At 40.4% G+C, this 23,637-nt stretch overlaps 1 protein-coding gene and 1 non-coding gene across 2 annotated transcripts in view; one reads left to right on the top strand and one right to left on the bottom strand.

Annotated features, from left to right (window-relative positions):
* Positions 1-23,637, bottom strand: part of CUNH14orf37 (chromosome unknown C14orf37 homolog) — a 101,673-nt gene that overhangs the window by 74,481 nt on the left and 3,555 nt on the right. The window contains exons 2-4 of the mRNA XM_006099582.3: positions 15,864-17,295; positions 9,978-10,232; positions 7,586-7,798 (exon numbers count right to left, since the gene is read on the bottom strand). Of these exons, the coding sequence (XP_006099644.1) occupies positions 7,586-7,798; positions 9,978-10,232; positions 15,864-17,238 (1,843 nt within the window). The 5' untranslated portion in view covers positions 17,239-17,295. The remainder of the gene's footprint in view (positions 1-7,585; positions 7,799-9,977; positions 10,233-15,863; positions 17,296-23,637) is intronic.
* LOC111828074 lies at positions 18,046-18,152 on the top strand. The gene has a single exon (XR_002831850.1). It is a non-coding gene; the product is annotated as a U6 spliceosomal RNA (small nuclear RNA).

The following is a 23,637-nucleotide window of genomic DNA, read 5'->3' as shown; positions in this document are numbered from 1 at the left end:
CTGCAGACATCCATTTTGGGTGTGTACATTCATAAAAAGAAATGACAGGCAGACGCTTGATTCATCGCCAACACTTTTTAAAAAAAAACAGAATATTTCACATAAAAGTCAGAATTCTCAGCTTATCTTGGAAAAATTCTGAGATCTGGCATCACTGAGCTCACATTCTCCTCCTGGCAACCACGCGGGAGCAGCTGCCTGGATGGGAGGGAGTGTGTGCTCCCTACTGCACCACACCCACCTGTCTTAGGCACCTTCCTTTTTGCTCACTTACATCATCTACCTGGCCCCAGACCCAGGGTTGCAAGGAGAGGATGTGAATATTTTGTTCTAACAATTAACCCTGGTGGCCCTCTTTAGGCGCTGCACCCCTGCCTGGATCCGCTGTGAAGGAGGAGAGGCAGAGGCAAAGGAAGGAGAGGGGGAAGGGGGAGGGGGTCGAGGAGCAGCAGCAATTCTCTTACAAACACGTTGAACACGGAAGATGGGAAGTTCTTAGCCAGGAGGAGTAATTCGCTGCTTAAATACATCACAGAGAAAAATGAAGAGATCGCTCAGTTTAATGTAGAACAAAAAGCAGAGAAGAAAAAGAAGTTAGAGGATGAAAAACTCCAGTGGAGCCAGCAGAGGCTGGAGGCGTGGAAAGTGAGAATTAAACCCTGTCACTGTTTGGAAAAGAGCAAGCCCTCAACAGACAACTATTATTTTATCCCTTTCTGGAAAACGAAAAATCCAACCGTTTCTTTCCCTTTTGCTTTTGCCCAGAAAGGAAAGGTTGGTAAGTGGTAATTTTTTATAAAAAATTAATACACAGTAGTACATGATAAGTGATATATATATAGTTATAAATGATGCAATATTAATTATGTATTTAGTATTTAGTATGTATTTACCCAGTTAATGCATGTACTTACTACATATGCAAGGTTTCACCTTATTCTCACACCAATATCCCTGCTTCACTCACAAGGAAAAACTGAAGTCTAAGGAAAGTACATAAGGGGATCAAGTCCGCAGTGCTTATGCACAATGGTGCCAGGACAAGCCCGGTTATGCCCGTTTGAGACCAGCACCAGAGCTAGTGCCACCACACTGCTCATCGCTGCAGGCGGGTCTCAGAGGCTTCATAAAGGAGGAGGAGTTTGAGCTGAACTGTTTCCATTTCCGCTTCCCATCTTTTTAACGTGAACTTCATAGCCCTCTGTTTATGGAGCAGTATAGCTGTGAGTATTATTTGCCATAGACGGTAACAAAAGGACCCTATTAGCATACAGGCGCATCTCTTGTATGGTGGGAACAGTGTGATATTGCCTAGACGTGAATCATGCCTCGCTTTTCACAGAAATGGGATTTCCTCTGAAAGGTGGGATGTACATGGTGTCAATCACGAAGTGGTCTGGCTGTCATCTGCCCAGGGACTGAAGATGTATCCTTCAAGCAGGGAAGTCGGGACAGACAATGTACATAATAATTGATTGCTAGTGTTTAGAATGCTTTCCATATACTTTCCAAATATACGTATATGGGGTTGGAGGGTCCCTACTCAGTGATGGACCCTGGACGAAATTTACATCCTGATCTTGGCTCTTCTATGTGGAGGCAGGGATGGGGAGGAGGAAACAACGAGGCACTGAGAAGCCAGAAAGCCCGACAAGGTGCCTGAAAAGGTTGTCCCAGTGCTTTGGGTATGGAACATATAAAACCTTCTCAGACACAGCATGGAATGGGGGCATGGAATGAGCCCTGGGAGCTTGTTAACTACGGTAAGATCAGAGGGGGCTGTGTACCTTTTGAGCCTAATTCATTTTACGTTTCTTTTCTTTTTTCTGATTTTATTGCTTTGTGTTCCCTTAGGTGGGAGCCAAATAGTTTTAAATTTCCTACAAATTTCAGTTGAAAAAAGTGAAAGAGTTTTCATCTGCAGTAGAGTTTTAATAAGAAAGGGGACTCAGAGGGTATGAGCAGCAGAATCCTTGAGAAAATCCAGAGGAAGCAGCATCAGGCCCTCTGCGTACCTGGAGAACCTCCTTCTCACGCTAAAACCGTGGGAAGTTCTTTATACTGTTTTTATAAAAGAAATTTACGTAGAACATTTTGTTTGCAGGTATCGAACAATGTAGGATGGAGGTAGAATGGCTGAAGAAGAAATGGCACTGAAGATAAATGCAGACAGAATCAATGTAAATCTTTCAGGACAAATTGAATGTCTCCAAGTGTGAACATGTGAAAATCTCATAAGGCCATTGAAATTGATGCATTATATTTTTCTTCCAATCTTTTCCTTTGGGGATATGTATGCCTGTCCATGGTAAGGTGTCATCTAAGGCCAAAACAACGTCATGTTATGAATACAGCCCAGGAAAGTGCAGTTGATGATATCCTACATTATTTCATACATGGTTAAGATTTCTAATTGTTTAAACTCCAAGGCAATACAATTCTCATGTTTACACTAGTAAAAGGAGAGTTATGTCTATCATTAGATTGAAACAAATCATGTCTTTTAAAAAAAGCCTTAATTTTCTGCAAACATCTAAAATGTCTTTGAAATCTCCACAGCCCAGGATGTAAGCTACATGTTTGCTTCACCAGCTGCATAAAAGCCCCCACACTAACCAATCCTTTTGCCTGGGATTCTGAACATCCCCCTCAAGATAGACATAGTGGTTTCCTATAAATGAAGTATTTGTTAATCCAAGGCTAGGTACCTGGTTGCCTCTGCTACATTGAAAAACAGCCACTTCTGTTTCTAAAAACGATTCTTAAGAAGTAATTTATCTACCCAACAAGCTAAACCAGAAAAACCTACTTTGTTACATGTATAAAATAATTGATTGCTAGTGTGTAGAATGCTTTCCATAGTTTTGGATTCGTCACCATTTATTTTCTTCTTATAATCAATAGAACTATGAATATACATATATATACACAAGTCTATACATATAAACACAACACAAACACACAAAAGACTCACAAGCATAAATATCAATTCCTTATTTCTCCAAGCGGGGGCTAAACTCTTTTATAATCCCTAAGTCAGTGGTTCTCAACCTTCCTAATGCCGCGACCCTTTAATACAGTTTCTCATGTTGTGGTGACCCCCAACCATAAAATTATTTTCGTTGCTACTTCATAACTGTAATTTTGCTACTGTTATGAATCGTAATGTAAATATCTGATATGCAGGATGTATTTTCATTGTTACAAATTGAACATAATCAAAGCATAGTGATTAATCACAAAAACAATATGTAGTTATATATGTGTTTTTCGATGGTCTTAGGCGACCCCTGTGAAAGGGTTGTTCGACCCCCAAAGGGGTCGCGACCCACAGGTTGAGAACCGCTGCCCTAAGTCCTTTTTCTGTATTTCTTTCTGTTATATTTTTCTTTCTACCTTGCATTTCTGTTATTTATGTATCTGTCTTACTTCTACTAAAATTTATAGTCCCTAAAAAGCAAGATCTACCCCATTTCTTCTTTATGTTACCTAAATCACCAAATAATTATAAAATGCAGACATAGCCCTAACTGGTTTGGCTCAGTGGATAGAGCATCGGCCTGCGGACTGAAAGGTCCCAGGTTCGATTCCAGTCAAGGGCATGTACCTTGATTGCAGGCACATCCCCAGTAGGAGGTGTGCAGGAGGCAGCTGATGGATGTTTCTCTCATCAATGTTTCTAACTCTCTATCCCGCTCCCTTCCTCTCTGTAAAATCAATTTTTTTAAAAATGCACACATAAATAAATAAATAAATAAATAAATAAATAAATAAATAAAACTGCCGAATATATACAAAGTTAAATTCTTTTGTCATCATTATGTAAAATTTCAAGAGTGTCTATGGGCAAGCTTACTAAGCAGTGCTAATTTTTTGGTTTTGGACAACAAAGGTACAAAAAAAATGATGAGAAGAATCAACTCTAGAACAATGTTTACTTGTGGTGATTATACCAATAAAATTGATTCCTTATAATAAAGAAACTTAGGTATCTTTCTTCAACAGAAAATTTTATAAGCAAAGCGTTAGGGTAGTATATCACAGTATGGACTTTAAATATTTTTACAATACCACTGGCTGTGTAAGCAAACACGTGATGACCATGCTGAGTGCTATGAAATTTACTGCACATCCTTACAGAGCACGCGGGTAGTTAAGAACAGATCTATCATAAATGCCAGAGAAAGTATGATGATTTCAGGACAAGACGATGAAGTGTCTTACCATAGAAGGCAATCAATAACTGAAATCACCAGCAATTCTGGGTTTCATAGTCTGTCACATAATACACTCGGAAATAAGGCAAAGATTGAATTGAGTACTCTTTTCCACATCTTCCCCACTTGTATACCATTTTCGTGGCTCTGCTATTGAGACAAAATTTAATCCAAAGCATTTCCAAGAGCAAAGGCCAAACTTGTGCCCATTCTTAACATAATTAAAGTGAACATCCTTAACTTCATACTAGTAGTAGTGATAGTTCAAATTCACCACACTCTGCTTTATCTTTAATATCATATTCTACATAGCAGCACCCAGAGGTAAACCACATAAACTTGGCCTCAAGATGAGATTTTGAATGCTCCTTTTCATTCATCCATTCTAGCTGCCTTCTGAATTGAGAAGTTACATGAGAATTGAGAAAATACTTTTATAAATGCTCTCTGAAAATGAATACTGGGAAGAACCCCAAAATTGATATTTTGAATTAAAGTGCAGGTGAAAAGCAAACATTTCTCTCATAAAAATTACATGAGTTAAATATTCTCAGGGGAGCTATTAAAGAAAAACATCTCTGAGACTTCTCCATAATGCCATTTAAAGAATGCATTTCCCAATTCATTTCTAATTGACCAATAAGAGAAAGAGACAAAACACCTTGACTTCAATACCAACTATGAGGCACTACACAGCCAGAGATATTATGCAGTCATCTGAATGAAGGCATGTTTTTCAAACAAGAATTTCTCCTGAAATTTCAAACCAAAATGTCATTTGTAAGCCTTGACAAGGATCATAATTTAGATTTTAAAAAACTGACAAAATATATTCTCAAAAAGAAGTTGGAATTGAGTTGTGTAGAAAAACTAAAACTCCAGGATACCTTCAACAAGTTAAGAAAATTCTCACACACTTCAATACAACTGCCATCATCTACTAAATTTAGAAAATTATTGCAGTTTCGCAAGTATAGATTATTCACAAATACAATTTTTCTTCTCTGATTTAATGAGCCCTGCTGGGTAAAGCTGTCATCTCTAATTCAGGTTAATTTGGGGAAAATGGCTGTTTCCAGATGGCATTGTGAGCAGAGAGCTAATAGGAGACTGAACTCAAAGTCATACGATTTTTATCTTAATGGGAAGTGCAAGAGCTGCTAGCCTCTGAGCTCGCATTGATCCATTTCTTAAAGCAGCATTCTGCTATGGAATTCTCCACATCACTCCTAAAATGTCATGTTTTGCTGTCAGAAAACTACAGTGTAACCCTGAACGTCTGCAACAGAGTCTGCTGCAACCTGGCTGAACCACCTTCCCTGCTGTAGAGCAGACGAAATACAAAATAACAGCACAGCCTATGTCTTCAGCGCATCAAACACATGGCTAATTTAGTGCCCAAAAGGTTGCCTGCCTTCCAGATTAGTTTAAGAAACTTGGGTCCAGCCAGCACGGCTCAGTGGTTGAGCATCAACCTAGGAACCAGAAGGTCATGGTTCGATTTCTGGTCAAGGCACATGCCCAGGTTGTGGACTCGATCCCCAGTGGGGGGCGTGCAGGAGGCAGCCGATCAATGATTCTCTATCATCATTGATGTTTCTATCTTTTTCTCCCTCTCCCTTCTTCTCTAAAAATCAATAAAAATATATTTTTTTAAAAAAAGAAAGAAAGAAAGAACCTCAGGACTGCAAATCTCTGGATATTCTGCACCTCCAGCCAGGAGCTATTCACCTGCCAAAATGCTGATGAATAAAACAGCCTTTCGTCATATTCCCAGGCTTCCTGTTTGGGCAGCTGTGCTCCAAGCATCTGTTTCATGCTCAACGCCAGTGTCTTGGAAAGTATAATCTGGCATGAATTTCTGTCTTAACAGGGGAGAAGACTGTCTCTTTCCAAATAGTGAGACATCCTAACCAGGAGATGTTATGAATAAAACAGAATAACCCAACATGAACAACCAGAGCAGTGTTATGAAAATACAATCCACATTAAAACTTCCATCCAAGAAAATCAGGCGGGGAAACTCAAGTTTTCCATGTAAACCAGTAGTCTCGATACAACTGCATGTTTAACTCACCCCAAGCACTCTTTTAAAATGTGAATGCCCGGCTGGCATGGCTCAGTGGTTGAGTGTCAACCTATGAACCAGGAGGTCATGGTTCAATTCCCGGTCAGAGCACATGCCCAGGTTGCGGCCTCCATCCCCAGTGTGGGGCGTGTAGGAGGCAGCTGGTCAGTGATTCTCTCTCATTACTGATGTTTCTATCTCTCTCTCCCTCTCCCTTCCTCTCTGAAATAAATTTTAAAAATATTTTTTTAAAGAAAAATAATAATAAAAATGTGGATGCCCGATCCCATCCCACACAACCAAATCAGAACCACTGGGAGAAGGACTCAGGCATAGGGGTTTTTTAAAAGTTCCCCAAGGTGATGCTAATGTTCGAATGTAGTGCAGAACTACTGATCTAGACCAGGGGTCAGCAAGCTTTTCCAGTAAAGGGCCCTGTTGTAAATATGTGGGGCTATGTGGGCATTCAGTCTGTCCCAACTACCCCCTGCTGCGCTGGCACCAAAGTAGCCACAGACTCTACATAAATGAACAGTGTGGCTGTGTTCCAATACAGCTGTCTTTAGGAACACTGGAAGGTGAATTTTATGTAACTTTTCCGTGTCGCAAAATGTTATTCTTCTTTTGATTTTATTTACAATAGCAAAGATCTGGAAACAGTCCAAGTTCCTATCAGCAGATGAGTTGATATACACAATGGAATACTAGGCAGCAGTAAAAGAAAAAAAAAGAAACTCTTACCCTTTGAGATAACATGAAGGGACCTGGAGAGTATTATGCTAAGCGAAATAAGCCAGTAAGTGAAAGACAAATAGCACACGATCTCGCTCATATGTGGAATCTTATGAACAAAATAAACTGGCAAACGAAATAGCTCCAGAGACATGGAAGCATGCAACAGACTGACGATTCTCAGAGGGTGGGGAAGAGATTAACCAAAGAACGTACATGCATATATGCACAGCCCGTGGACACAGACAATAGTGCAGCGAAGGCCTGGGGAGGGGGTGTGGGGAAGGAGGGGGTTAATGGGGGACAATACGGGACATCTGTAATAAATTCAATAATAAAGATAAATTTTTTAAAATAAATAAATTAAAATGCAAAGACCATTCTCAGCTTGCAGGCCACAAAAAAAAAAAAAAAACACAGATGGCAGGCCACATTTGCTGGGCCGTAGTTTACTGAGCCCTGATCTACACTGCAGGTTGAATCCACGTCTTACTCTTTTCTCAAAACATCATTGCTCAGTGACTCATTCAATCCGTCCTAGGAAAGATTCCCTTCAAAGCATGGGTACCTTCAGATTCAAGTTGGTCCAGGCCATACGGGGCAGCTGTGTTAACACGGCTAACGGAGGGAACAACGGTTCTTCTCTCCGAGGATGACTCAGAATCAGAAAGTGCTGGGGCGATGCTGGGTGCCTCCTCCATTATTCCAGGGGGTGTCACTGGAGAGCCCAAAACTGGTGTGAACAACTCCTCTTTTGGCCCTGTGACTGTGTCCATTAGGTCTGCCAAACACAAGAGACAGGACTTGACCCAGAGATGATCATTTGGGGAAATGTACACATGTGTTTTTACTTTCTAAGCAAGAAGTGATTAATGACACTTAAACCAGCTCCCCCTTCCCATGCTACACCAGTCCAGCTACCCAAGACAAACACTTTATCTTGCAGGAAAATATACTGTCTCAAATCAGAACTTTGTTTTTAAATTTCAGTCTCCCATTTATTCTATTAACAATATTATGGGTTTAATTTATTACCAAAGATTGAAAATTTTAACAAAAATTTATTAAATGGTATACCAAAGACTATTTTAAAAATCAAGTCAAAGAAAAAAAAATCAAGTCAAAGAGTAAGAGCCTAGATCTGTATCTGGAATCTGCTCAAGTTCAGAGCAGCCAAATTTAGCTCCAGGACTTCCCAAATCTAAAAATTCTACGATAGTAGTATTTTGCAAGCCTGACTGGTCATCAGAATCTCTTGAGATAATTTTTTTAATGTCAATTTCATGCTTTCCACATATCCCAACTTACTGAATCAGAATCTCCTTAGTGGTAAGGCCTGAGAAAATATTCTTAAAAGCTCCCAGGATAGTCTCACATATATTGTTGTTGGGAGTATAATTTGGTGCAATCACTTTGGAAAACAGTGAGCCATTCCTCCTAAAGTCAGACAGTCGTATACCTTATGGCCCAGCAATTCAGTTCCTAAGTATAGACCCAAGAGAAACTCCTACACATGCACAATGGAGAATATGAAAAAGAATACTCATGGCAGCAACGCTCGCAATAGCTAAACCTGGAAATGACCCAAATGCAAATCACTAGGAGAGCCTGGAGGAAGACTGAGTGAATAAACTGTGATATATTTTCATAATGGAGTATTAAAAGCAGTCAAAACGAAAGAGCTAGAGTAAGTAAATCTTGGCTATAGAACATTAAGTTAAAAAAAAAAAAAAAAAAAAGTAAGTTCCAAAAAGACTACCTACAGGACAATACAGTTTTTATAAAGTTAAAAAAAAAAACTAAAATTTTTAAATGTGTAATTTTAGGAGTAAATATAGATACAATAAAACTAAAAGAAAAGGAAGTCAAGCCAGCCAGCATGACTCAGTGGATGAGTGTCCACCTATGAACCAGGAGGTCCCGGTTCGATTGCTGGTCAGGGCACATGCCGGGTTGTGGGCTCAATCCCCTGTGAGGGTTGTGCAGGAATCAGCCCATCAGTGATTCTCATCATTGGTGTTTCTATCTCTCTCTCTCCCTCTCCCTTCCTCTCTGACGTCAATAAAAATATATTTAAAAAGAAAGAAGAGGAAATCAAGGGAATGATGAACACCAGATTCAGGCTGAGAAGGAAGGGGCTGAGATGGGAAGGGTCATGGTGTTACATGTAGATTATTGACAAGGCCCTGGGCGATTTCTTGGGGGGGGGGGGGACGGGGGGGAGAATAACAGGATTAGAAGGCATTTATTACATTGTTAAAAATAACTCAGTTAATAAATAAAAGCGGGTTTTACTTGAACCAATGATGAGACAAACATATGAGCCCCCCCAAAAAATAATTAAGTAATAATAATTTTGTAATTATTAAAAATTACAAATTTAAAACTATTGACAATAATTTTTGTCATCCTGATAATCACCCAAATTTGAAAACTTCACTGTCTTTAAGATATCAGAGCCTTTGAGGCCCTCCTATGGAGAAAGCAGTGTGTATACATCATTTCAAACCCTTACAATAACATTTAAGGTAGACAGGCATTATTTAAAGATGAACAAACCAAGGCTTGAAGACATTAAGAAACTTAACCTGAGGTCACAATACTCATGAGGGCCACAGCGGGGATTCGAACCCGCGTGCTTGCTGTCTTCGTCTCTCCCCCTTTAACAACTCCGAGCAGCCAGAGTTGGCCAACTAGGAGAGCGGTCTCGGGAAGTGAGGCCTTCCTCCAGTCCCTAAGATAAGCCGCCAGGAGGTTTTTCTTAGGAACTGACACCTCATTGTTTGAGGCTGTGTGGCATCTCTCCAAATAAGAGTCGGCCCACCTTCCTATTCACTCTCCAGGTGCGTGCGCGTACCCTGGTGACAGGGCCACCATCTGCCTCACTCATTCTATTGCTCATCAACCCACAGAAAAGGTCCACCCCCATCACACCGAGTCCCACTCCCTCCCTTACAGACCTTCCACCGCGGGGGTAACTTCGAAAGACAGAGGCGCAGCTGTAGTTGAAACTGTAGTGGCCAGAGGCTCCCATCTTCTCGACAGCTGAGTAACACCGGGGACGTCAGGCGCGGCAGCGGGGACCTCTTTTCCTTCCTCGGCCTCACCATCTCCTCTGCTCACTTGGAGGGGAGACACCTGCGGCTCCCGTGTCACCGATGAGAAAGTGGCCGCTGCCTCTGCAACAGCCGTCGTCAGCTCTGGACCGATGGTGTCTTAAAAGAGGGGAAACGACGCTTTAAAATAGATGGAATTCCTATACCTCAAAAAGTCACTATATAATTGATATATTGAAAAAACAATCAGGTAGCTATTTCAGGGGATGGGAAGGCAAAGGGGTCGCTCAGGAATAAAATGCCAGTGAATACATGTTCTCCGTGTTGCTGCTCTCAGGGGTAGGGAATCAATCTAAGACAGAGTTAGAGAAGTTCATGTAAAAAAAAAGAAAAAAATCTAAAACAAAATAGGAAGATCAACTAAGCTCCCTTTTATGAATTTCAACATAATCAGTTTGTTAAGAACTAAGTTATTCGCAAACATTCTCAGAATCATTTGTTTAAATTAATTTTCACACTGGCAATTTTGAAAGTTAGCATTTTGAATTAAAGGGATAATAATTCCAATAATTAAGGTTTACTGACTTTCTATTAAGGCCGAACACACAAAAAGCGAAGTGCATGGTGGACATTATCTTATTTTATCTTCCCACATGTAATCAGAGGAGGTAAGCAGTAATATCACTCCACGGAAGCCATCTCTCATAGTGGTCAAGAATGCAGGTTCAAGAGCCAATTTGCCTGGGTTTGAATTCTGGCTCAGCCACCTACTAGCTGTGTGACCTTGAACAAATTACTTAACATTTCTGGGACTTGAGTTTCCTTAACTAGAAAGTGGCAAGAATAGTATCTATCTCACAGAATTGTTACAAAGATTAATTACGTAATTTGGAACATGCCCAGTACTTGGTAAGTGTTTAATAAATACCAGCTATTATTACTTGTTTTACAAACATTTTACAAACAACTTGGGTTTAAAGAAGCTAAGGAACCTGCCTAAGATTACAGAGGCAGTGCTCTTAACTATACCTGTCATTGGATGAATGAATAAAGAAGTTGTAGTACACATATACACAGTGGAACATTCTTCAGCCATGAGCATGGGCATCCTGCCGCTGTCCGAGGAACCACCTGTAGGTCTGCGTTTGCTTTTAGATCATAAAAGACAATGAAACAGACCTGTGGGGTATATGTATCTGTCCAAGACCCCTTTCTTTACGTTCTAAGCCCCTAAAATAAATTATTACAGATGATTTATAAGGGCCAATATTTGCCCCTTCATAGGGAGGAGTCACGCTGCAAATTTCAAATACGGAGCCACTATCAAAATTTAATTTCTAGAAGACCCTATTATCTCTCTTTTTCAAATGCTAATTCTAGATCCATAGCATATTAGCAAGTCCAGTACGTGATAAATTAAAAAATATATAGCATTCTAGGGATAGCTGAAAAGGTTTCCTCTGATATTTATTAATGACATCATGGTACTTCCTATTACTTAAGATATTTTTCTTTGGAAACAATTTATTTGTTTTAAAATAGGGTTTGTAGGCTTTTCAATACAAACAGTTTCTTTTCCTGGTCCCCATCCAGTTCAGACTATTTTTTCCTCTGAGTTGAAGAGATGTGTATGTACTGCCATACCTGCTAAAGGGCAACGTGAGTTACAGGAAGGTTCTTACACAGACTTCATATTTGCACTTTGTACCACTGTTTAAATTTTGCTTCCTTCTTCCTTTCTCCAAAGAGACTGTAAATCTCTTGAGAGCCAGGATTCATTGCCCTTTTTGTACCTTTAGCACCTAGGACAATGCTCCACCATAAAAAGATAATAATGTGTAGTTTTATCATTTTAAGCAGTAAGCATTCTTTATGTTGCCCTCATTTTTGAAAGCATAATGAACACTTTTGAGAATATGTAAAAATAAATTTACAGTCTATTTGTCATAGTTTCATGAAATAGCAGGAAATCAAAATGACACAGTACTTTGGAATAAGTGACTGCTGTAGAGAAAAGGGAGTGAGAACTATAAATAATAATGAGAATTTAAAAAATAACATCCAGCCAGGCTGACGTGGCTCAGTGGTTGCGCATCGACCTGTGAACCAGGAGATCGCGGTTCGATTCCCAGTCAGGGCACATGCCCCAGTTACAGGCTCCTTCCCCAGCGGGGGGCTTGTAGGGGGCAGCTGATCAAAAATTCTCTTTCATTATTGATGTTTCTATCTATCTCTCCCTCTCCTTTCCTCTCTGAAATCAATAAAAATAGAAATGTGTTTTTAAAAATTAAATTAAAAAATAACATCCAAAATTTCTCTACCAAGCAAAATAGAGACAAACTCATAGATAGAGAGTAGGCTGACAGCTGGAAGGGGAGAGGGATTGAGTAAAAAATTAAAAAAGAGAAAGAAGGTTTGATCATGGACAACAGTGTGGGGATTGTGGGCATGGGGAGATAGAAGAGGGTATAGGGGGGTAAATGGTGATGAAAAAATATAAAATAAAATTTTCTAAATAAAAATTGGAAAAAAATGTCTCCACATTTTTCATTCTTTCTACTTCCTGTAGAAATAAAATATAATCATTATTATAATTACTTTTAAAACCTGATCTTCAACTGAACCAGCTGAAGAACAGGCTGAATCCGAAGACTGATAATCTCAGGGTACTCATCTGTTCATAATGCCCCAAACACCAAGAAATCATTGCATATCCTGAAAAAGATAATGTCCTAAGTAGTCCTGAGAACTAAAATGATTGGCATTTGAATTGCTTACTTTTTTTTTTTATAAAGTTAACCTGTATTTTTCCAACCAGCTGCAAATCCTACAGGTATTTTTTTAAAATATATTTTATTGATTTTTTTACAGAGAGGAGGGGAGAAGGATAGAGAGTTAGAAACATCAATGAGAGAGAAACATCGATCAGCTGCTTCTTGCACGCCCCCTACTGGGGATGTGCCCGCAACCAAGGTACATGCCCTTGACCAGAATCGAACCTTGGGACCCTTGAGTCTGCAGGCCAACGCTCTATCCGCTGAGCCAAACCAGTCAGGGCTGAATTGCTTACTTTTGAAAAATACTTATAACCACCAGAAAATGGGTAAAAGCTTTTTGGCTATTCCTTAACTACTATAGCCAACAATCTCAATTTTTCACACATTCTTTTTAACTCTGTGGCACACAAAAAAAAAATTTAAGTGAAAGGAATTAATAGATTGCTTCTCTATGAAGAACTTTTAGAAGCTGTTTGATTAATTTGGACAATGCAGACAGTCAAATTGGATAATTCCAATCTAAAAGGTTCTCATTCCTCATTTACTCACTCATTGACCCAGTATTTATTGAGCACCTACTAGGCACCAGACATTGTGCTATGTTTTAGAAATAAAAAGAAGTTGCCCATTAAAAGTGAGGCAGTCACAACTAAGTAAAGACTACACTCAATAATCAAAATAATAATCGGACAATTACCAAACTCATTTATTTTTTAGGCTGCATTAATAGAAGCTAATGCAAGTCTAGTACATAAGAATCATGGATTAAATTGTGCAATGAATAATCTGGAACTATATGACTTAATGCTCCAGGAATACCTTAAAGTGTGACAGAGAATTGAAGTAAACTTCTTGTTCTGTCATATTTAATATCTTCCTGGTCATGTGAACCCAACTCTCTTCATGGAACTTAAAAACCAACTTACAAAACATTTTCTGGAAGCTTCTATGAAAACTTACATTATACTAGGTCTTTCAGTCTTTTATATATTTTATTTTTTAATATATTTTTATTGATTTCAGAGAGGAAGGAAGAGGGAGAAAGAGATAGAAACATCAATAAGAGAGTATCATTGATCGGCTGCCTCCTGCATGCCCCCTACTGGGGACTGAGCCTGCAACCTGAGCATGTGCCCTTGGCCAGACTCAAACCGGGGACCTTCCAGGCCACAGTCCAATGCTCTATCCACTGAGCCAAACGGGCTAGGGCGGTCTTTCAGTCTTTTAAAAAAAATGAATTGGACATGTAAAATTCAATCTTTTATCATTTTAATTCAATCCCGATAACACTTCATAAAACATATTACTAATTTGATAGTTTCCATTAATTAGTCTACTTAGCAGAAGTAACAAGCTGTACATATTCCAAAACAAATCAGAATGAGCATATGCAAGTTACACTGTCTTTCCTTGTCCAGGCTGTTGTCTAACCAACCACACATAATAACAGAAAAATATTATCCATCAGCAACAAATGTAAGGCTTGTCAGCTGGTAACATTCCCGCATGTAAAGGCCAAGAGCCATACGCAGTGCAGAACCGAGGCAGCAGAGAAGACTTGCCTCTCCCCCTTATTTCTAGATGAACTTCTTTTGGGGAAAACAAAGTCATAAAAACCTATATGGTTAATACTATGAGATAAATATTTACCTAAAGCTTTTTGGCAAAAAAATATCAAGGATAGGAGTATTTTTACATCAATCTGTAAATAAGTATCCTACATTTTTATTTTACCACTGAAACATATACCTAATTCCTTCACATTTTCCTATATATTTATACATTTTCATAATGAAGTGTTAAGTCTATAGGCAGAATATTAAGTCTGTATCAGGGCTTCTCAGCACCATTGACATTTGGTTCAGATAAATCTTCGCTGTTGGGGGGCTGTCCCGTGCTCTGTAGGGTGTGTAGCAGCATCCGTGGCCTCTACCCACTAGTGCCAGTAGCCAGCAGCACCCCTCTAATGGGACAACCCAAAAGGTCTCCAAACTTTGCCAAATGATGGGGTGGAGAGAGACAAACCGGTCTCACTTAAATACCACTGGTCAATATATATATAGGAATTCAATTTGGGGATAATTTTTATATAACATATATTTTTATTTGTGTACTTTTGCTTTTCATTAAAACTTAACTTCTTTTTTTGAACAGAGATCCAAAGTCATTTTAAGGCAAATAAAAAAACGAGTTAGTCTTTCTCCATCTATAACCCCTCAGTGAAAGAATTACAGTACTTAAATATCCTAAAATGCACAAAATACAGTTCCTTTAAATTCAGTTGCTACCAGTAATATTTTTGGTTCTAATACTTGCTTCATGGATGTCTCAGCTAATTTTCTTCGTTGTTGTCCTTGGATAACTGATAATAAGCAGCAAGTGAGGGCTGATTCTGCCTACAGGTAAGAAGATTAGATATTTTATCCCTCTCACCATCACTTCTTTCTCACCTCCCCAGTGAATGTTACACCTGAGGGGAGGGGGGAGGCGGCTCTCAGGTTGCACAAAACCTTGGCATCACAGATGGATGTGGGCACTGAATGCTACACTGCTGTAGCAGCCAGCCAGGAAAATCCATGGGGTCATTTCAGATTCTCAAGAACCCCTGAAGTTTTAGGAAAGAAAATTCATGCATTGCTTGGGGATTAGGCTTCCCAGATTTCTGGTTCTGAGGGGGGTTTGATTCCACTGTGGCCACCAGGAAGCTATAGGCAATCCACGTGGGTAGAAAGCTCCGGGCACTTTAGAGCCACCTTTCTCCAGAGGCTCATAGAGCATCCTGCACAGCCGGGTTGTGACCCTCACTCCCGCCCACCACATGCCTAAAGACAGTCTCCCATGGAGGCAGGAAGTGGCCTAGAGAAGTTATTTTTAAATCGTCACTTTTAAAAAATAAAACACCTAAAACCCGTACAATGTTTAAATGACAATTATATTTCCATTTTTAAAAAAATGATAAAACCAAATGAAAGCACTCCAAATTAAACAAAGCTTGTTTTTTTGTTTCTTTTACCTTTAAAAGCATTTCTCAGTGGTTGATAAGCCTCAGCCTCATATTCTGAGATGGGAACAGTGGTCTCTGAGAAAAACAGGGCATCGTTTTCCGTGGTGGATCCCATGGAGTCTGCAGTGTTTTGGAACAGGTTCACAACAGAGACTTTTGTATCTTCCATCAGACTTGTGGGCGTGAAGGAAATCTGATCGGTGAAGGCAGATGACCGCCCCTCCCCGGGCGCTATTAGCAGGGCTGTCTCCGAGTGTGTTTCCCCTTCAGGCAGCCCCAGACCCATCTGTGCAGCCTCTGTCAAAGCTTCGTCCCCTTCCACGCCTCCCACACCATTAGGGGCTACTTGGGCTGTCGGAGACGTTTCCATTCTCGTCGGAGTCTCTGTATTGTCTCCAGGCCTTGGGGTCTTTATCTGGCTTACACTCTCTAATTTGGTGTCATCCCACTCATCGCCTGGGACAGAGGCCGCTGGGACAGCTGTGCTGACACTCACTGTGACCTCTGGGGCTCCCAGCAGGCTGTCAGTTTCTGCCTCAACACCCAGGCTGTACTCGGAGGTTGCAAGCCCGGGGGTGGTGGCAGTCGCCTGGGTATTACCAGCTGTCATCTGCGAAGGCTTCTTCCTATCAGACTTGAGGCTTCCGGGCTCGGTGCCTGCGATGGGCTCTGCACCAGGAAAAGAAGTTATCCTCTGATCTGTGTCTGCTTCAAATTGCTCAGTCCTTGGATTGGTCGTTAGTATTTTGTTAGTGTTCACAGAGGATGAAGGTGAATGTCCCAGACTAACGCCTCCCTGACTTTCAGTGGTAAACAACTGATTGTCCACAGACTTCAGAAAACCTTGTGTTGCTTCGGCGGTCCCTTCTACAGTGGGCTCAGTGTTGGTACTACTAAAGAGTTCCTCTTTCTCATCCACATTCCAAGAACCAGCTGCCAGGATGGGGTTGGTCACCATGGCCTTGGGAAGCAGGCTTTCGGGAGACGCTCTCTCTGGCTGGCTGGAACCAACCACTTCTTCCCCTGCTGGGACCACTGGCTCCGTAGCAGTGTCGACACCAGGGCTATTGGGCTGCATGAGCCCAGCTCCTGTAGAATGGGCTTCTTTGTCAATAGGCGATACTTTATTTAATGGCATTGCTGATGGTCCCGCTAGCACTATCATTGGATCTTCGGAGACCACGGGCTGGGGAGTGCCCTTTGAAGCAATGGAGTTATTTTCTAGGTCATCCGTGTTTATCCTCTCAGGCTGCCCTCTTTTTTCATGAGCATGTGCTATCTCCCTTCTCTCCACTTTGGGGAAGGCCGAACATTGTATGGCACCGTTGAGAAGCAGAAGGCTACAGAAAGCCAGGCAGATGTGCAATACTGTTGGTCTTCTCATAGTGGAAGAGAAATGTGTACATAAAATGGCAGAGTTGACAACGGCAGTGAGTGAGTCCTGCAGAAAAACAAAGCATATCAAACTGTCACATAAATATATTTTGTAAATAAGCCCCTTTGAAACCGTGAGTTAAATAGTCTCCTTGGCTTTATGCTCAGAGATGGTATGTAAGAGAGAACTGTTCTATTTCTTTGTACCTTTGAGACATGGATAACCCAGTTCATTTTTCCCTTCTGAATTCTGCAGCTGATTTAATGTGATGCTCTCTAGAAAAAGGTTCACAGAGTTCAAGTACTCAGTTCATTGTTTCCTAAATACCTACTTGAAATAAACTACCCTTAGAGTCACATTATTCTCCCCAAATTCCTCTATTAATCATGTAGTCAAGTGATTGCAGAAATGTCCAGGATATAAAAAGTAAATCTTACATTTACTTACATTACATTCAAAGAACGTTTAAGTATATTTTAAAACTAGAGCCCTGGTGCACAAATTAGTACACAGGTGAGGTCACTTGGCCTGGCTGGCAATCAGGGCTGATCAGGGCCAGAGGGACCACGGGAGGTTGGCCAGCCGGCCTAGGGGAGGGACCGCAGGAGGTTGGCTGGCTGTGGAAGGTTGGCTGTGGGAGCACACTGACCACCAGGGGGCAGCTCCTGCATTGAGCGTCTGCCCCCTGATGGTCAGAGCACATCATAGAGACTGGTTGACCAAACAACTGGTCACTTAGGCTTTTATATATATAGATGTCATCACAAAATACTGAATACCAGTTATATTCATGAGTTTTTTAAAAAATATAAATGAGTGCTCACTTTGGCAGCACATATACTAAAATTGGAATGATACAAAGAAGATTAGCATGGCCCCTGCACAAGAATGACACGCAAATTCGTGAAGCGTTCCATGTTTTTAAAAATAATAATAATAAAATAAAAATATATAAATATTTTTAAGTAAATTGTCTTTAAATTTTAAAAATTATTTATTTTCTCTACAACAACTATAAAAATTATAAGCAAAACCTTCATGTTTAAAATGTAGGGAGAAAAGCTAAGAGTTAATGTAAGCATTTATTAAAAGAAATAAACATTTTAAGAGAACCAATACGCATATTAAATTAGCAATCTTTACTGAAAACACATTCATGTAATATTAAGATTCACTGCATTAAAAAAAAAAACACCACCACTCACTCTCATCACAACTAAAACTATATCAAAACTGATCATTTTCCCAAAAACTTAAAGGTTTTAGTTCTTTTGCATCTATTTGGCTGAGTAGAGCCCTTTCTTTTCCCATCATCAGAAATTTCTCAGATGCTGCAGGTTTTCTAGAAAATTAAACCTAGGAATGAAAATTCTAAAGTATAAAACTTATCTTTATAAAAATTATACCTTTTCTTTCTTTCATGGCTAATCATTAAACTATCCGTTTTAAGCATGTGATGTGCACAAATAAAATATAAAATTTCACATTTTCATAAGGCCCTTTCCCCTGAAGGTGTTCAAAGCTTTAACAGTGTTATCCCATCTAGTCTTATAGATCCTTCTGAAGCAGAGAAAAGGTCAAGTCCCTAGTCCTCAATGGCTGCTGAAAAAAAGAAGGCTGAACTTTTCTAGATGAGGAAAGAGGAACCCCTGGATGCAGAGCTGAGGCACCTTGCCGAACTCCCAGCACCACATCAATGAGTCATCTTGGAAGTGGATCCTCCGGCCCCAGTCAAGCCTTCAGATGATCCTACAGCCCCAGCTGATATCTCAACTATAACTTCTTAAGAGACCTGGAGCCAGAACCACCCAGGTAAGCTATTCCCAAATTCCTACTGCACAGAAATGGGATCAGATAATAAACATTTATTGCCACCAAGTTTGGAGGTAATCTGTTACACAAAAAGCTTGAATCCACAGTACTTTGGGAGAATACAGAAATGGGCTGATGTCATGAGGCACCCTAGTGCCTAGTGCAGAAAAGCAACAGTATGTCAGGGATCATAAATTTAGCAGCAGAAGAACATCAAAGCCAGAGGTGACTAGGAGAAATATAAGCCACTGCCCAGCCCCTGCCAAGAATCCTCAGAGATAGTGAGAAAGATGTTAAATTTCTCATTAGATAAGATCAAGGTTTGAACCAATTTTATTTAAATATTAAATTACATTCAGTCATGTAGCTAGCATTGTTTTAAAAGGAGAGAATATGGGAAAGATATTTGATAAAGAGGGAATGGCATGGGCTAAGGCATATCAACATTCTGGACATTAGTTACCACTTTAGATGAGCCACAAAGCATCCCAGTTCATACCCAGGTAACAGATTTGGTAACAGTACTTGGCCTGCTGCCTCTATTTTCCTTCCTTAAAACAAAAATATATGAGAGCTGTAAAGCATGAGTGCTCATAGTTGATGACATTACACCTTCATATTTCTGTGCAGACAAGTTGAACTATGAAACCCTATATAGTGGAAGATATGAAAAAGCTACAGAACTCTGGTTCATTTCTAATCTGTTCAGAGAGCTGCCCTTTCCTAAACAAATATTTTTCCCATTCCATGAAATCTTACTAAACATCCCAGAAAAAAGAAGGTGTGGCCTAAAAGCTTACCCTACAAGCTCCCATGCTTCTGGATAAAAACCCGGGGGCAGGGGCGGGAGTAGGGGGCGGGGGGGAGCACTAGTCAGTTTGGCTCAGTGGATAGAGCATCGGACTGTGGACCAAAGGGTCCGGGGTTGGATCCTGATCAAGGGCACGCACCTCGGTTGCAGGCTCCTCCCCAGCCCGGGCCCTGCTCTGGGCACAATCAATCTATGTTATTCTCTCACATCGATATTTCTCTCTATCTTTCCCTCTCTCTTCCACTCTCTCTAAAAAATCAATGGAAAAATATCCTCTGGTGAGGATTTTAGAAATAATAAATAAATAATAACATTAAAAAAAAAAAAAACTTGGGAGGGGGTTGAGGGAGTAGGGCCATGATGGTGGCAGTAAAGTTTAGAGGGTCATGGACTAGCATCAGAAAAACGATTCCTGACTCCTACCTTCACTGTTGTTAAAACTTGCTATGTGAGCCCTGGCTGGTTTGGCTCAGTGGCTAGATCATCAGCCTGGGGACTGAAAGGTCCCAGGTTTGATTCCAGTCAAGAGTACATGTCTGGGTTGCAAGCTCGATCCCCAGTAGGGGGCTTGCAGGAGGCAGCGGATCAATGATTCTCTCTCATCATTGATGTTTATATCTCTCTCTCTCTGAAATCAATAAAAAGTTTTAAAAAAAACAACTTGCTATGTGATATTGGCCAAATGGCTTCAGTTTCTCCTTTGACAAAATGAGGAGTTAAAATAATCTTTGAAATCCCTTCTATCTCCATAATTCCATTTTTACATTTTATCTACATGACATAAAATAAAAATACAATATCTTTATATTCCCACAACTTTGCCACTGATCAGGCAAGGCACCCAAATGATTGAACGAATGCTTCACATTTTATTTAATATGTTCTGGAGTTATGTGGACCTAGAGGAAAATTTTGTGATCAAATCAGACTGGGCAGGGGAGAGGCAAAGAATTAAGATTTAGTCTAACCTCAATTGCCTTCCCGAAACCAAGTTTTCCTTCAAGGTTTTATTTTCACCCAGCTCTTGAGCTTTAGAGTATTTGTGTGGAAGGAATTCTGCCATTGCTCTAAAAGACTTTCCTTCTGTAATTAAGTGTTGGCCACCTGCTTTCTAAATCCAATTACAGCAGGAAAGTGGGGTGAACTGCTAGCCTATTCTCTGTCTGTGTATTGTGGCCATATGCTCCTTCTCTCCACTTTTCAAAATGACACCTGACCTCTAAAAGAAGCAGGAAAGACAGCCTGTAGAAATGGCAGCAGGGGACATGCTGCAACTCAGATAAATTGGTAGATGACCTTCAAGTTCCAGGTCTTTCTCCATCTTTCAAAGCACAGCACAGCTTCACGTAGTCACTCCCAGGAGCTTGGTGTCCCCCACTGGGAGTTGCAGGACATTAGAGAATAAATAAAAAAAGGCTGACCATTGTCAATTCTATGGCAATATTTCTAAACCTATATAACCACCTGCAACCATATTTTTAAGGCCTTTTCTTTTGTCCTCGACATGGTATCCTCTCCCTGGCACAGAGGAAATGATCAGTAAATATTGGCTAAACAAACAGATGAATATCTATGCCTCGCCTTGCTGGGGGAGAAAGAGGGAGGGGGGACTTCATTGCCTATTAGAATTATTTGTCTCAGTGATAAGAATATTTAGTAAACAAACAAAAGAAGATTTCTCTAACGTTTCCTTCACACTGTAACTTTGGATGCTGCTTTCCCTTCATTATATCCATCAGGGCAAATTAATTCAGATAAATAAACTCTAACCCAACTGCTAACTGATCGTAGATATTAGCTTCTAACAGCTTAAAAAGCATCCCTGCCAGAGCAAGTCAGGAGCACGCTGTCCATCACTCGCTATCAAGGTATGCTAATGGCTCAGCAGTCCTCTGAACAACTGACCGCATTTCTGCCACCAGCGGGCAGATAAGCTGTCCTGTCAAGCATTATCTTTGACGATCTTAAATAGATACAGTCCAGAATCTGGTTCTTTGTCAAGTCTAGGCATACTCAAGTTTCAAAGACACATGAAAGACAACATAAAAATAAATAAAGCCTTAGCCATGTTGTTAGACTTAATCACCAGTTTTTTAAAACACCCAGTCACTATTTTTCCAATTAGAATTTATACTTGCATTGTTCGGTGTATCACCCAAACACACACACAAAAGGGGACCAGCATGAAAAACATCCTCAGCAGTGACAATGCTACTTTTTTCAAAGTAAAGTGGATTGCAGGTGTCATTCATAAGGAACATGAGTGCTACCCTAGGACTACTCAAGACACAGAAGGGCTGTGGAGTTAGCCAAAAAAACAACAACAAAAAACTGGCGACAATCTGCTTGATATTTTTATTTCCTTGGGATAAACACAAATACCATAAAGAGCTGGTTTGGGGTTTCAGGAAGAAAGCTGCCCAATCTCAGATTTTCCTCGTCTACTGGAAGTTACTTGGATGCCACCTAAAACACGCCATCTTCTTCATCTACCCTTCACCTACACCAGGCTTTGCTGGGGGAAGAGAGGGGGAGAGATTTCATTGCTTATTGGAATTGTGCGTCTCGATTATCTTAAAATAAACTCAATCATAAATCTTCGGTGTCATCTTGAACTCTTCTCTCCTTTATATTTTAGGTTCACAACTCCTGTGGATCCTTCCTCACAATATCTCTTGGAATTGTCCCTTCGGTCACATCACTGAACTGTTATTATTTTAACTGCCTCTTAATTATCTTTTTCAGACTCTCTCCTCTCCAGTCCATTTCATACAATCCAGTGGTTTATTCTTAAGAATTAAAATGACAATAATTTATTAAAAATGACTACCATTTGGGGATGCTATAAGTCAAGTGTTGTAAGTGCCTTGTATAAATTACCTTATTTAATCCTAACAATAACCTAAAGAGATAGGTACTACCATCATCCCCATTCTTTGTTAGATGAGAAAACCGCAGGCTGGTCGAGGAGAAATAACTTGCCTATGTGATCATGTCTGTTTCTGAACTTGTGAATTCTATCAGATTTCCAGTTCCCTGCCTTTGCCACTACAACTCTCTGCCTTCCCAAAATGCATAAGGTCCCCAAACATACAACTGCCAAACTCCCTATCTGTCATGCAACCCCACAGCACTAGTGCCCAGGACAGACACCATCGCCAAGTGGGTATATTGCCCTCTTCTGTGCCATACTCATTTCAGGTTCCTAAGTTTTGCTCATGACACCACACTAGCCAGAGTTCCTTCCTTCTCCCCTACCCTAGGCCTTCTCCCCCCCGCCCCCCCAGGTCATATCCAGTGTACTAACTGTTGTCACAAAATCGCCTCACCCATTCTCTTCCCACCCTTCTCCCAGCTTCTCTAGCACAAATAATTATGTCTGTAAGTCCAGTCGCCTCAAATAAGGTTATGTTCCTTCCATACAAACACTGATCTTTTAGCGTCTTCTACTTGCCATATAATTGCTAATAATGGTAGGCACATAGAGGAGGTGTTCAATTAATATTTGCTGGCATGAAGTGAATATAAATAACCACTTAAGAATGTGAAAAAGAATGTGAGCAGAGTCTCCATTTTATATTGTAAGATTTTCAATGACATTTCACGGTCTATCCTATATAATAAAAGCCTAATATGTTAAGTGTCCAGTCGTCCAGCCATTCAACCAATCGAAGTGTAATATGCTAATGATACGTTAAGGCCGCTCAACCGCTCGCTATGATGTGCACTGACTACCAGGGGGCAGACAGTTGACGGGTCGACCAGTCGCTATGATGTGCACTGAC

The sequence above is a fragment of the Myotis lucifugus genome, unplaced genomic scaffold, assembly GCF_000147115.1.
Source record: "Myotis lucifugus unplaced genomic scaffold, Myoluc2.0 scaffold_278, whole genome shotgun sequence".
In the NCBI taxonomy this organism is placed as follows: domain Eukaryota; kingdom Metazoa; phylum Chordata; class Mammalia; order Chiroptera; family Vespertilionidae; genus Myotis; species Myotis lucifugus.
Note: the sequence above shows the minus strand (reverse complement) of the source record. Positions and strands in the feature narration are given on the sequence as shown.